At 45.2% G+C, this 15177-nt stretch overlaps 1 protein-coding gene across 24 annotated transcripts in view; it reads left to right on the top strand.

The window, feature by feature from the left end:
• The window catches only part of FNBP1 (formin binding protein 1), a 159916-nt gene that overhangs the window by 112558 nt on the left and 32181 nt on the right, over window positions 1-15177 (top strand). For 13 of the 24 annotated variants that reach the window (XM_065572563.1, XM_065572552.1, XM_065572551.1 and 10 more), the window contains 4 exons: window positions 909-1037; window positions 2522-2668; window positions 12338-12535; window positions 14022-14204. In XM_065572563.1, the coding sequence (XP_065428635.1) occupies window positions 909-1037; window positions 2522-2668; window positions 12338-12535; window positions 14022-14204 (657 nt within the window). The remainder of the gene's footprint in view (window positions 1-908; window positions 1038-2521; window positions 2669-12337; window positions 12536-14021; window positions 14205-15177) is intronic. The other 11 variants (XM_065572556.1, XM_065572555.1, XM_065572564.1 and 8 more) reach the window with 2 other exon arrangements.

The raw sequence follows: 15177 nt of genomic DNA, 5'->3' as shown, positions 1-15177 counted from the left end.
GCACAGCATTGTGGTATTGGTTCTAGTGTGGGGAAGCAAAACAATCTTTGCTGGCTAACGGGGAAGTAGATCGTTCAGAGGAGAGCAAAAAACATCTGAGCAGGCCTGGGGTGGAGTGGGAAGACTAGCCATATGTGTCAAGAGAAGTTCAGAAGTAAGGAAGAGCGGAGAGAGCTGGATGAGCTACAGCTATGACAGTCTTGTTATGGGAATAAGGGGATGATCACAGAATTCAAACATGTGCATGGAAAGAACAAATTGGTGAGAATAGGAGAGATCAGCTGCCCAAACATAAACTGGAGCATAGGAATTGGAGGAAATAAATTGAGCAGTAACATTACAGCTATGGTGCAAGATTTCTTCCTCAGATAATAATGAAAATGAGTGGAGATGTCAGAACCGAAGGCATGTTTAGGCCATAATAACCATTATCTCCTTAGTCAAACTAAGAACACAGTTCTAAAGAGTCCGGTCTTGCAAGCTCTCCAAGTGCCTACCTCCCATGATTTCAGAGATCTCGAAGCACAGAAGGTTCACGGGATTGGGCCCAACTATTCACAGTATTTAGAAAAGGCCAGGTCCTGCAAAGTGCAGAGTAGATTCCTGGATGTCAAAAGTGAGAACATGAAAAGGAAAAATAAGGACTATGAATTTTGGCAGTGTAAATTTGGAACAAATACTTGGAGCAGGTAAGATTTAATGAAGGAGGAGAATGAACAAAGAGAGACAGTAAAAATGGAAAGTCTGCAAAGATCCATCTGCTAATGTTTCCCCCAAAGTTTAGTGTGTGCTGAATAGTGGTAAATGCAGTAGGAATAAAATTGGAGTGGCTAAAACATACAGTCCTAGTCTGGTGCAACTTACCTTTAAATAGTGTAAAATATAATGTTCTTTTGGCTTTTCCTCAGGCAAGACAGCAAGCGCAAATACGACATCAAATGGCAGATGACAGCAAAGCAGAATACTCATCCATTCTTCAGAAATTTAACCACGAGCAACGCGAACATTATCACACACAGATACCAAACATCTTCCAGGTGAGATCTCATAGTACTGACTTACAGCAGCCTGTGTTCTCGGTGTGGCTACATCGACTAGATACATTGCAATGTATTGGTAAGCCAGCTTAATTCTGTGATAACAGTTCTTCGCTCTGCAGAAACCGCAGCACCACATTAGCAGACAACTGGACATGATGCAACAACCCAAATTCTCTAAAAGAAGAAGTTGCTCTCTTTGGTGGAATTCCTATGAATCCAAAGAAATGTTATGGAGTTCAGTCTACTAAACTCCCTCTGACCTCTGGGCTAGCTACCAGACTGATTGATAATGTGGGAGGTGGGAGTCTGTTAGTTGGTATGGCAGGAAGGGGCATGCCTAATGACATTACTCATAGTTTCGTTTTATTACACTCTACGTCCATGCATCTGGGGAATGAAAGCATTGCTTGCATTGTTGGGGCAGGAATCAACTGAGAGAAATGTCATCTATAAAACCTTATGCTCCTTTGTGACCTGTTTTCAAACCTAGATTTCAAAGATGTTTAGATTTATACCACGTTAATGTTGGGCAATAGCTTAATGGAAGTCAAGGGGGCAGATGCTTACAGTTTGATTATGTTTACTAAAAATGTCAGATGATGATCAAAAAAGACATTGCAGAGAGAAAGTTAAAACTGCTGTGCTCTTTATTCATAGTCATTCAAGCCAATGTCTAGGATAAATTATTCCAATGTATTTTGTGTTGTTAAAAAAAAAAAAAAAAAAAAAAAAGCAACGTCCCAAGGCCATGATGTATACACTTCTTACAAGGCCTTTAGAGACCATAAAATTTTGGATCTGGTAAGCATACTGAATTGAACTTACATCCTTGGCTAAGCATAGTTTGGGTGCCTGTGCATTACCAGTGCTCCAGAAAATTCCCTTGATTTGCTTTAAGTGTTAAAATAGCGTTCAGAGAGCTTGTTTTACTTTTAAAAGAATAATATCAGAGTGTTCTTTCCTGTAATTGTTTCATTTTTCTGTTGATCATGGTTGGGTCACAGTTTAACAGGAAAAAAATGCATATGAGGGAGTGGTTCTCAGCAGTCAGTGTCCTATCAGGTCTTATGTTTCAACATGAAACATGCACCTTTGACACCTGGACACATACTGTGCCTCCTATTATGATCCATCATAACAGGAATATGCAACATCTGGTTTTCCTGTGTCCTAAACCAGAGGTCAATGGAACAGATACTGGAGATCCTTGGCACTCTCTGTAGTGATCAATAGGGCGCCTATGTTGAGATGCCCTGATGTAAACGGTATAAAGTAATATGAAGATTACTCTGAGGCCATCCTTTGATCTCCGATATCACTAAACCATACATTACATGAGAATAACCATCTTAATTTGCCTGGGTTTAAAGTCTTATTTAAACAATTATTATAACAGGAGCTGTTTTGTTGCAGAAATTAAAATTAATTGAAACTGTGAAATAACTTTTGATGTTTGATCAAAGTGAAATGTCATGTTTCAGAAAATACAAGAGATGGAGGAAAGGAGGATAGTGAGGTTAGGCGAATGCATGAAAACCTATGCAGAAGTGGACCGCCAGGTGATCCCCATAATAGGGAAGTGTCTGGATGGAATAACAAAAGCAGCAGAATCAATTGATCAGAAAAAAGTAAGTGTTGAATGTTGTATCTTCTTCTTTCTCCTGTGTTCTTTATTATTTATTAGTTGTATAGTAAAACCTAGGAGCGCAAGTCAGGAGCTAGAACCCTATTGTACTAGGCACTGTACAGATACAGAACAAAAAGATGGTCCCTGCCCCCAAATTGCTTACAACCAGCTACAGTCAGGGCCGGCTCCAGGCACCAGCGTAGCCATTCGGCAGCGGGGCCGTCATTCCCTCTCGGAGCGAAGGACCTGCCGCCGAATAGCCGCCGATCACGATCGCGGCGCTTTTTTTCAGTGCTTGGGGCGGCAAAAACGCTAGAACCGGCCCTGGCTACAGTAACTCCCCACCTAAAGTCCTCTTGCTTAAAGTTGTTTTGATCTTACATCCCTGCTCAATTACAGAACATGTTCCATTTAAAGTTGTGCAATGCTTCACTATAATGTCATTTGGCTGCCTGCTTTGTCCACAGCTGGCAGCCCCCTATCAGCTCCCCTATGCGCCCTGCCCCCCCCCAGCGCCTCCCGCCTGCCGACAGACCCTGCAGATGAGCGCCTTCCCCCGCCTCCTCAGCTGGCTTGCGGCGTTTAGGAGGGAGGGGGGGGACTCGGTGCGCAGGCTCCCCCTGCCTCCCGAATGCTGCAAACCAGCTGATTGCCACGCAGGAGGCGGGGTAGGGAGGGGGAGTCTGCGCGCCGTGTCCTCGCTCCTCTCTCCCTCTCCCCCCCCCCCTCCGAATGCCGCAAACCAGCTGATTGCCACGCAGGAGGCGGGGTAGGGAGGGGGAGTCTGCGCGCCGTGTCCTCGCTCCTCTCTCCCTCTCCCCCCCCCCCCGAATGCCGCAAACCAGCTGATTGCCACGCAGGAGGCGGGGTAGGGAGGGGGAGTCTGCGCGCCGTGTCCTCGCTCCTCTCTCCCTCTCCCCCCCCCCCCCCGAATGCCGCAAACCAGCTGATTGCCACGCAGGAGGCAGGGGAAGGAGCGAGGACGCGGTGTGTGGAGTAAAGGGGGGGGAAGAGGCGGGTTAAGCGGGGGGGGCTTGGGTGAAGAGGCGGCATGGGCGGGCCAAGGGTTGAGCCCCCGGCCCCTGGTGCTTGCAGAGTAGGGGAAACTGCTGCTGCGCAACATGCTTCTCCTAGCCTACAGCACCTTCAGCCTCCTTGCCTGCCTCATTGTCCCCAGTGCTAGTGGGCTGTGCCTGTGTGGGGTAAGACGGGGGCACCTCTCAACTATAGAACTGTACTGTATGGCAAAAAAAAATTTCCCTGGAATCTAATTCCCCCCCCCATTTACATCCAATTTCCCCATAAGAATGAATTTGCTTAACATCGTTTCACTTCGTCGCATTTTTCAGGAACATAACTACAACGTTAAGTGAGGGGAGTTACTGTACGCTGTTGAGAAAAAAATTGAAACACAGAACTTGCACCCAAACCCAGTTAGTTCACAGAAAAGGTGTTCCTCTATCACATATTAACTAAGGATAGCTCTAATGCATGTTTTACTTTATGAAAGATAGTTGCTTTGTCTTCTTCTTACAGAAAAATATCTGTTCTTCTCACAGATGTATTTGTTTAGCAAGTTAATCCATAGGGTCGTTTGTCTTTTAAGAAGGAAAAGTTTCTTTACCAAATTTACTCCATTAACATGCATTCTATACATAAATGTTTTGTTCGGATGTATTGAGATAAGATAATGTGTTCGAAAGATGTGACTGTTAGGGCTTGTATACACTACACAGTATTGTCGACAAAAGTCAGCTTTCATCAGCAAAATAGTGGAGATGTACACATTGAAATGCTCTTCTCACTGATGTAACTCCCCTATTTCACTGACAAAATAAAACCACCTCGAAAAGAGGCATAGAGCTTTTTGCAACATAATTAGAGTGACGCAGCATCAGTGCAGATAGCACTTGCGTATGTCATCCTAATTGGCCTCCAAGAAGAGTCCCACAGTGCCCATCATGACCGCACTGGTCAGCAGTTTGAACTTCACTGCCCTGAAGGTACACAGGCATGTGCCGCTCTCCCGTTTAAATGCCTGGGAATTTTTGAATTTCCTGTTTGGATGGCATAGACTATTCACAAAGCATCTTCCCAGGTGACCATGCTGACTTTCTGCAGCAGACAGGCTCCCACATGGAGTGCGCCGGAGCTGTTGGATCTGCTGGGTCTATGGGGAGAGGAGGCTGTGCAGTTGCAGCTTCGCTCAAGTCGTAGGAACTTTGATATCTATGGGCAGATTCCTCGTGGCATGCAGGACGAGAGACACAAAAGGGACATGCAGCAGTGTTATGCTAAGATCAAGGAGCTGCGGCAGGCATACCAAAAGGCAAGGGAGGCCAACTGTTGCTCTGGTGCAGCACCAAAGACATGCTGCTTCTACAAGGAGCTGCATGCCATCCTCGGTGGCAACCCCACCACCAAGAGCCCTATGGATACATTGGGCTGGAGGCAGCGATCAGTGGAGTCAACCCTGAGGATGAAGTGGTGGATGAGGAAGTGGAGTTGGAGAAGCATGTGGGACATGCAACAGAGTCGTCCAGTGGCGTGTCAAGCCAGGATCTATTTTTGACTCTGGAGGGGTCTAGCCAGACCCAGCACTCTGGCTCACATGAAGCAGGAGAGGCAAGCTTTGGTAAGCATGTGTTTTGCTTTGATACTGCACAGTGATAGGAGATTGAGGTCTCATTTACTTTGTTATATGGTAGAGAAGGAATAAGAGATAGAAATTAACAACAAAGCCTATGCAACTATGTATGTGGAAAAGTTTGTTTATGTACACTGGGATGTCTTGGGAATCCTCCATAGGAAACTTTTGTGTAGGTACTCTGCAATCCTCTGCCAAAGGTTCTTTGGCAAAGCTGTCTTGTCTCTCCCCCCGCTCCATGCCAGCCGGCGATTATTTCTGCAGGGACCAAAGTGGCATACAGGTGAGCAGCATATGGACCCAGTCTGAAACTGCACGCATGCAGGAGATGCACCCTTGCATATCACCCTCAGAAGTGAGATATCGGGTTCGATTACTCAAGCCTGTGGGAAAAGGTGCCAATATTCAGAATACTCTCCCTAGGCGCATGTAGAGACCCTCTTCGCAAACCATCCAGTTAATGAAAAACTCAGGCTGGATAGCCTGAAAAGGAGATGATAATAGATAAACAAGAGTGGACGATAAAGCTACTGGAGGGCCAGACAAAGAGGCTCAAGTCCCTCATAGTGCTGCAGTCTGAGCACATCCGTGCATGACTCCCTCTGCAGCTAATACAGAACGCCATTTCATGCCCTTCCCAAACTCCCCCAACACATTCCTTGCATGTTCCTGTTCCGTCGCAGTACCCCTTGCACTCCACCCCGAGAGCCTGGTTTCACGAAGAAAGCTGGAGTTACACACAACTGGAGAGTCTTAACCGAGAGAAACTTCCTCATTGCCGTGTCTCCAGTTTGCCAAAAACAAACAAACAAAAGTTTTATCCTTTAATTAAAGTGTAGTCTTTGAAACAAAATGAGTCTTTATTTGTGTCATGCACATGGTAGTTGCTGCTAAAATTCAGATACAGTGGCTATAGGCAGGAACATTTGCTCACTAGAATTAAAGGTCAGGAAGCAAGCATTACAGGGGTCATTCAAGGTGGCAAGTAAACATTGTCTGTCTGAATGCATCACATAAAGACACATTACTGGGCCTCATTGTCAAAATGCTCCTTCAAAGCCTCCCTGATTCGAAATAGCCCCCCATTGAGCCCCTCTAATTGCCCTGGTATCTGACTGCTCAAAATAAGCAGACAGCCAATCCACCCCAGCATTCCACCCCTGGGTAAACTTTTCCCCCTTCGTTTATAACAAAGCAAATGTTATGCAGGGCACAGCAGGCTGCTATGATCATTGGAATATTTTCCTCATTGAGGTCTAACCTGTCCAAAAGGCAGCGTCAGCAACCTTTTAATCTGCCAAAGGCATGTTCAGTGTTCATTTGCCACCTGCTGAGCCTGTTGTTGAAGCACTCCTTGTTACTGTCTAGGTTCCAAGTGTAAGGCTTCATGAGCCATGGGAGCAAGGGGTTGGCAGAGTGGGCGTTGCACATCCCCCATTGGAATCTTCCTGTCTGGAAAGAGAGTCCCAGTATGCAGCTTTCTATACAGTCCAGTGTTCCTAAAGATGCGTGCATCATGAACTTTCCCTGACCAACCCACATTGGTGTCAGTTTGATCTGGGACCAAAATTGGGATATGCGTGCCATCTGTCACCCCACTGCCGTTAAGGAATCTCTTTGCTGCAAAGCCATCAATTATTTCCTGCACATTACCCAGAGTCATAGTCCGTTGTGGCAGGGGGCAATTAATGGCTCTGCACACTTGCATCACCGCAACCCCTACGGTGAACTTTCCAACTCCAACCTGATTCGTGACTGATCGGTAGCAGTCTGGATTTGCCAGCGTCCACACAGCAATTGCCACTCGCTTTTCCACTGTGAGGGCAGCTCTTATTCTGGTATCCTTGCACCGCAGGGCAGGGGCGAGCTCCGCACACAGTTCCAGGAAGGTGGCTTTGCGCATCTGAAAGTTCTGCAGCCACTGCTCGTCATCCCATACATACATCATGATGCTATACCATCACTCAGTGCTTGTTTCCCAAGCCCAGTACCAATGGTCCACCTTGTGCAGCTGCTTCGTGAATGCCAGCTGTAATCTTGAATTGTTTCTTTCCATTGCACACAGCAGGGCAGGCACCACAGATTCACTTTTCTTCCCTGTTCATGAAATACTGCAGGACCAGCTGCATTGCGTTCATAATGCTCATCACCAGACTAGTCAGCAGTTCAGGATCCATGCTTTCAGGCAGAGATGGCAGGTGCACAGTTTACAGGGGCTATTCAAAAACGGCGCGAAATGAAGTCAGAAGCCCATGGAATGATGGGACAGAAATAACTGCATCATGAGATGGTGAGCATTCCCCAATGATGCACTGCAAACCGTTCCCAGATCTCCCAACGGCAAAGGGTGGCTGGTTACACAGTGGGATAGCTACCCATGTTGCAATGATCTCTCTGTCGATGCCAGAGCACCAACTATGGATGCGCTTCGCTGACACAAGGAGTGTTCTGTGGATGTGGACAACTGATGTAATTAAAGCAGCATATGATCGTCAACTTAACTCTGTAGTGTAGACAAGGCCTTAGTAAATAGGTTTCAGCATCAATTAGAAGATGAAGGGTATTATTACAGATAATTAGTGGTCAATTCTTATGTGGCAGAAATGTTTGCTCTAGCTTTTCAACAGAACCACAAATCAAACTGAACGTTGCAGAAATTCGTTTATTTTAATTATTCTCATAATTATGGAAATGCTAAATTCTGAGTGTGGAGCTGGACAGCCTACCTGGATCTGGGCTGGATTCAGCTTTGAAAATGAGCCAGTTTTCAGGCAAGGCTGAATGCACTGAGAACTGTTGATAGTGTGTGGTTAAAGGAACACAAGCCAAGACTCAAAACCTGCCCTGGCAGGAAAAGAGCAACCCTGCTTTGGGTAAGTGAGCTTTCAAATGTAACCAGTGCAGAGATTAGACAGGAGTTCTTAGATGCAAGAAACTTTGGCATTTTGTTCATTGCAAGCACTAGTAAAGTATTCCCAACCCCACGTACAGTACTCAAAAATCATGAGCTTGTTATATATAATAAATGTGGGGTTCTTTTCATTTAGCTTTTGGGGTTTGAGCCTCTTGGGTGCACCTGAGCCATGTTTTCTAGCTTTCTACATAACCCTGATGGCTAGAAATTTGGCAGTTGTTTTTTTAAAATTAAAGCTGGGATTCTCATGTAATAACATGACTCCTGGAGTTGGGGCTTTAAGTAAAATACCAGATATTGTAAGACACATGAAAAAAATCACAGGAGTGGGCAACACTGCCTTTTGTACTAAAGTACCTCAAATTAACTCTGAAATACATGTGGGGACTTCTCCTTGTGAGACTTCTGGAAAACCATTTTTGTTCCACTTCATTATTCTGTGTTAAGAACTGACAGGATATATTGGATATATTTAATATTCATTACACATTAGCTGGAAAGAAAACTGAAAGACTCTCTTGTCCACCTCCAAAGCTGCCAGTTTTTTAGGCTTAATTTATTTAGTGATCGCATTTGTTGAAAAGTAGTATACTTGCTAAGAATCAAATTCTCCCTTCTCCTCAGCATGCAGAACTCCAACTAAAATCACTGGGGAGTTGCATGGATTTATCTGGGACTAGAATTTGTCTCTGTATTTCTAATATACTTACTAGGAGCATGCTACTTTTTTCCATTCCTTTTCATAGTAACTCTAGTAAGGCAGATGTCATTATTTCAAGGCTAAACCACAGTGACTGTTAAGTGAACCTGTGTGGAATTTGCCTCTGCAGGCTCTGTCAGTAGATAGGATTAATTTGTTATGGACTTCTGAGTTCCTGTTCTGACATTCTCGCTGTCTGATACACAGAATGAGATGGTTATTTTTAGCTCCATTGTAGTGGTAGGATGTTTTGACAATGTGGAAGGAATATTATATAATTAAAGGAGAAGAATCGAAAGGTTCAGAAGGACGGAATAAAGCACAAGTATATAATGTAATCTGATTTTTTTTTTCTCTCTTACCACCCCCCAGCTCTTGCTTTCATGCTTATAATTAAACATCTTTAGAATTAGGCAAGTTTTAATGTCAAGCTAAGGTGAAACTAAAGTGCTTCAGTACCTCCTTTAAGGTTTATGGGGGTGATTTACACAGCACCTAATAGATTTACGAGCACAGATCTCATTAGCTTTCAATGGGATCCTTCCTCCTCAAGCCCTTCGGTGATGTTGAAAATCTTGTATCTTGTCTTTGCTTAATTCAGGTTGGATATGTGCATATCATCCTAGGCTTCTTCCATATGCTCAAACGAATTCAAACAAAAGCCACAAAATGTGGTCAAAGCACCACCCTTCTCTTTGAAGTGCAGTGACATGGCAGTATTCCTACTATCCATTAGCTAATGAGCCCTCTAGGGACTATGGCGCAATATCTCTGATGACCTGAGAGAGAGAAAATATCCATATGGTATGAAATGAAGAGCTTCCTCCCTAGAAAAGCCAATAGATTATATGTATATTAAGGAAGGATGATAGAATTTAAAGAATAATAATTTTCTCCTTTCTGTGCTTACAGATTTGAAACCTATATTCAGTGGGGTGAGGCTCATGATGGGACACTTTTAAAAACTATGGTGAATGGACTCGGCCAAAGTTTGTTTGCATTGCACCAGGGATTAATATTTTGTACATGCTAGATTTTGTTTAAGTGAGGGAGGGGTAGATTTACAGAACATCTCGGCTTCCATTTAGGCACCAGAATAAGTGGCCAGCAGATGTCCAGCACAGGATGCGGAGCACTCTTGCACATCTGGCCAGATTTGTAAGTGCTGAGAGAATTTTGAAAATCTGGCCCCATGTGCTTTATGAAAAGTAGGCTCCTTTAAAAATCACAGCCTGTGTGTTTGAAAAGCCCACTGGATTAAAATGCATTTATGTAATTGCTGTGAATAGCACATTAGCAATTAGAAGATTTGCATCTGAAAATTTTCTACGTTTGTAGATCTAATGCACAAGAATGTTATGTATCATTACTGTTTTGGTTGGTTAGTTATCTGATAATAGGTAAAATGCATGCAATATGTGGCCATTTTGTGAATGAGGTAATTGTCTATATCAGGGGTTCTCAAACTTCATTGCACCGTGACCCCCTTCTGACAACAAAAATTACTAAACAACCCCAGAAGGGGGAACGAAAGCCTGAGCCCGCCCAAGTCGGGGAGGAGGAGCAAAGCCCGAGCCTCACCGCCCTTTGGGGGGGGGGGGGGGCAAAGCCAAAGCCCCAGGGCTTCAGCCCAAGGCAGGGGGCCTTTAACCTGAGCCCTAACACCCACTGCTGAAGCCCTTGGGTGTCAGCTTCGGCTCTGGGTGATGGGACTCAGGCTTCAGCTTCAGCCCCAGGCCCTAGGAAGTCTAAGCCAGCCCTGGCAGCCCCATTAAAATGGGGTTGCGACCCACTTTTGGATCCTGACCCACAGTTTGAGAACCTCTGGTCTACAGAAATTCAATATGGACAGAAGGGCACGCTGCTTTTCACAACAGCAGAAGACTAATTAGCATTTAAGTTAGTTCTCCTTAAGACAGCAGCATTTATCAGAGCTTCTGATATCTGGCTTGCAATTGCAAGCATAGCAATTCTATAATGGAAGGTCTGTATTGCACAAGATTTTTTGTGGATGCCCATTAGTGAACTTGAGTGCATGCAAAAGGTGTTATGAGTCACCTAATGCAAGCTGCCCATTCAAGCACTGGTATTTTAATTTTTTTCAAGGGAAATAAACAGGAATACTAATGAGCATTTACATAGTACTTTTGATCTGTGGACTTCAAAACACTTTATAAAGGTGATTAAGCATCATTTTACAACTGGGAAACTGAGGCACGGGAAAGTGAAATGACTTGCCCAAGGTCATATAGCAGCTCAGTGAGAGATCTGAGAAAAGAACTCAGATCTCTTGACTCCCATTTCAATGTCTTCTTCAGTGAACTATGTTGCCTGTTTGATTTCTGATTGCATTTGGTGTTAGTGCTACATACTTCTTGTTTCTTTAGATCAGGGGCGGGCAAACTTTTTGGCCTGAGGGCCGCATCGGCTTTTGGAAATTGTATGGAAGGCCGGTTAGGGGAGGGGTGTGTGGCGTGGCCCGGCCCCCACCCCCTATCCACACCCCAACTTCTGGCTGCCTGACGGCCCCCCCGGACTCCTGGCCCATCCAACCCCCCCTGTTCCCTGACGGCCCCCCTGTGACACCTGCTCCCTGACCCCCTCTCCCCCGGAACCCCTGCCCCTGACTGCCCTGCGCCACCGCATCTAACCCCTCCTCTCCTTCCTGACTGTCCCCCAGGACTCCTGCCCCATCCAACCACCCCTTCTCCCTGACTGCCCCCAGAATCTCTGCCTCTGACTGCCCCACGCCACCCCATCCACCCCCCCCTCCTTCTTGACTGCTCCCCCACCCAGGGCACCTGCCCCCATTCAACCCCTGTTCCCCGCCCTCTGTCCGCCCCAACCCCTATCCACACCCCTGACCACCACCCCAAACTCCCCCGCCCTCTATCCAACCCTCCCTGCCCCCCTCTCCCTGCCCCCTTACTGCGCTGCTTGGAGCACCGGTGGCTGGCGGCACTGCAGCCACCCCACCCGGCTGGAGCCAGTCACGCACTGCGCAGCACAGAGCACCAGTTTGAGTTTGAGGCTGCAGGGGAGAGGACGGGGGCGAGCCTCCCGGGCCAGGAGCTCAGGGGCCGGGCAGGAGGGTCCCGCGGGCCGTAGTTTGCCCACCTCTGCTTTAGATGGTACTTAGTCCTTTGACCATTTAAAAATTTTGGTGGTTAAAGAAGCAGTTGGTCTCAATGAGACCTTTGCACACTGGACTCCGATTTCACATAGGAATGATGAACTGGGTGCTAACAAACCCCTTGGCAATTAGGGTGGTTTTGTTAAGCTATCACATGCTTCACTGTGACTAGGAGACTTTTTCCTCCACTACTCTTACACTGTTGTTCTGTTTACAGCCATTCTTTTTATTGGTTTGCAACATATGTACAGATAGATTGTATTTGTGGCATTTCAGGATTCACAACTGGTAATAGAAGCCTTTAAATCAGGGTTCGAACCACCAGGAGATATTGACTTTGAAGACTTCACTCAGCCAATGAAACGCACTGTCTCGGAATCCAGCCTTTCAAATTCCAGATGGGATGGAAAATCTGAGCCCAGGCCTGGCAGCAAATCCAAGGGCAAATTGTGGCCATTCATCAAGAAAAATAAGGTACTGACTTCCAGGCTTCCTTTCAGTGTCAGTATGTTTGTAGCCTTTAACGGCTTTCTTGTTTAGTAAGCCTGGCAATTTAATTTAAGATTTAAAAAAAACCTGAACTTGAGTTTCAGAAAACTAATAGCTGATGTCCTATTATGGCGTTTTGTTATAGTCTTATTTTGTTGTTTACTTTTAAGATATTTTTATTTCTATATAATTTCTTAAATTGTGTTGCTCTTTGTTTATTTATCTTTTTAGTTGTCTTTGCCATGGTCCATTTGTTTCTAATTTAGATCTGGAATTGTATGCGTTATACACAGTGCTGTGCATGCCAACTAACTAACTCTGTTACTTTTGGGCAGCTTCACTCCAGTATTCTGATACTTCTAAAACTCTCCTCAGCTTTTTATTTGCGTTATCATTTCAATCTGTACCCTGGGTACATAGGGTGACCAGACAGCAAGTGTGAAAAATCGGGACGGGGTAATAGGAGCCTATATAAGAAAAGACCCCAAAATCGGGACTGTCCCTATAAAATCGGGACATCTGGTCACCCTATGGGTACAGCAGTTGGGGAATGGCTGTAACTCATCTTTTCACAGCACATCTAACTGAGCCTTTAACGCACTATTATCATTTATATCCATTAAACTCTTCTCTCCATTGTCATATTTTACACCATGATGCATGGCAACATTTATCTGGGATTATCGGTCTGAATCAGGATGACTAGACAAATTCTGCTCTCTGTCACACCAGTGCAAAACCAGAAAACTCCATTGATTTAGCCTCATTCCCTGTTGTGCTTCTCCTTCCCTAGCCATTGACAGCAATTGTAAAGTGAGAGCAGAACATTAACAAATCAGAATGGTACATTTGCTGATGTAAATGATCGCCCGAAATGCAGGGCAAGAGAGAATCATGCCCTCTGGTGCTTACACTCATGTAACCAACAGCAGAATGTGGCCTAATACCTCTCTCTCGTAAATTGGTAGTGTAATTTTAAAAAGATACGTGTGGTGTGCATAGAGCAAGGTGACTTGAAAGCAGGAAGAATGAGGCTTGTTGTTTTCCAGATAATAGAAACGCTACTGGGCACTAAGGTACCTTCCTAATTCGATTGGTGTAAATTCAGGTATTTGAAAGATCTATACATGTGCGTCATTCTGACCGGCCCACAGAACTAGCGCAGAGTAACCTATGGGAATAGCGTTTGCATGCAAGAGCCTGCATGAGATTTCTGTCGAATTATTCCATGTTGTTTTTTTGTTGCATTACTTACTAAAGCTCCCACTTTTATCACATTCTTCTTTTAACACAAATCTTGAACACTGTTTTCCCTCCCTCTTTTTTGAACCATGGCTTTAAATATTTAATTATTTGTTTTTAATTGCTTTTCCTGGATTTTGAATATTGTTTTTGATGCTTATTTTCGTTTTGTGTTTTATCTTTTTATTTTGGTTTTTTATTCTATCACTTCTCCATCTCTTATACGTAGCTTATGTCCCTTTTAACATCCCCCCATCAGCCCCCTCCTCCTCCCCCTGCCTCTGCCTCACCCTCTGCTGTTCCCAACGGCCCCCAGTCTCCCAAGCAGCAAAAGGAACCCCTCTCCCATCGCTTCAACGAGTTCATGACCTCCAAACCCAAAATCCACTGCTTCAGGAGCCTAAAGCGTGGGGTAAGTTCTCCTCTGGATACCGCTTGCTGTCTGTCTTTCTTGCGCTTTTATTGCACGTTCTGTTATGTAAAATCTTGTTTTGTGAATGAAGCCATTGTGTTTTACCATAACATACAGACAGACCCAAGGAATCCAATGCTATAAAGTCATTTGTAGTCAAAACCCCCACAACGAAACCACAAAAACAGATTCCTGTTTGAAATGACCGGTTCCTTTTGGGCAGAGGGTCACTTTCCTTTTCCAAAAGGTAGGAGACATGTAATATTAAATAACTCTTCACCCAGAGACAAAATAAGTACCTCACCGAGTAACACTAGGGCACAGAGAAGTTAAGTGAGAGTTTGTCCAAGATCACACAGCCTGTGGAAGAGCTGGGAAAGAACAAGCTCCCACTCCGTTGGCCCATGCTGCCTCCCCCAGATACAGGAGCATGAAGAATTGTATCCCAGCATTTCTAGATATGCCTTCCAGATGTTTCCCATTGAGCCTGCAGGATCTGTTGGATTCTGGACTGACTTTCGCTCCCCATGACTGAGAAAGGACGTGCACTATTTAGAATTCCATGCCGTATGTAAGAACTTTACCTCTACACTCAGGGGGCTACAGGACACATATAAGATCTCTTTTAAATAGCTCTGACAGAATGTGTCAGATGTTGCATCGTGGTGCGGCTGCTTTGCAGTGCGCTACCAGTGCAAAGGGGCCCAAAAGCAACTGCCATCGCCATGGGAGTTTCACCCCAGTGGTAGATCAATCCTTCAGTGACACGGCGCTGTTGTTGCAGGTCCTGTGCTCTTGTCCTCCTTGCTTCTAGCAAAGTGGACATGGCCAGGTCTTCCTCCACCCAAGTGATTCCTGCCTGACATATTGGCCTTTTGATGTCATTGGCAGCAGGCATAAATTAGAGGCCCTCTGGCTCTCTCACTTATTCCAGGCAGCCAGCCCAGATTGCATAAAGCCACTGTTGCACTGC

This window comes from Chrysemys picta, chromosome 18 (genome assembly GCF_011386835.1).
Source record: "Chrysemys picta bellii isolate R12L10 chromosome 18, ASM1138683v2, whole genome shotgun sequence".
NCBI lineage: Eukaryota > Metazoa > Chordata > Testudines > Emydidae > Chrysemys > Chrysemys picta.
The sequence above is the reverse complement of the archived record's forward strand: the minus strand, read 5'-3'. Positions and strand labels throughout refer to the sequence as shown.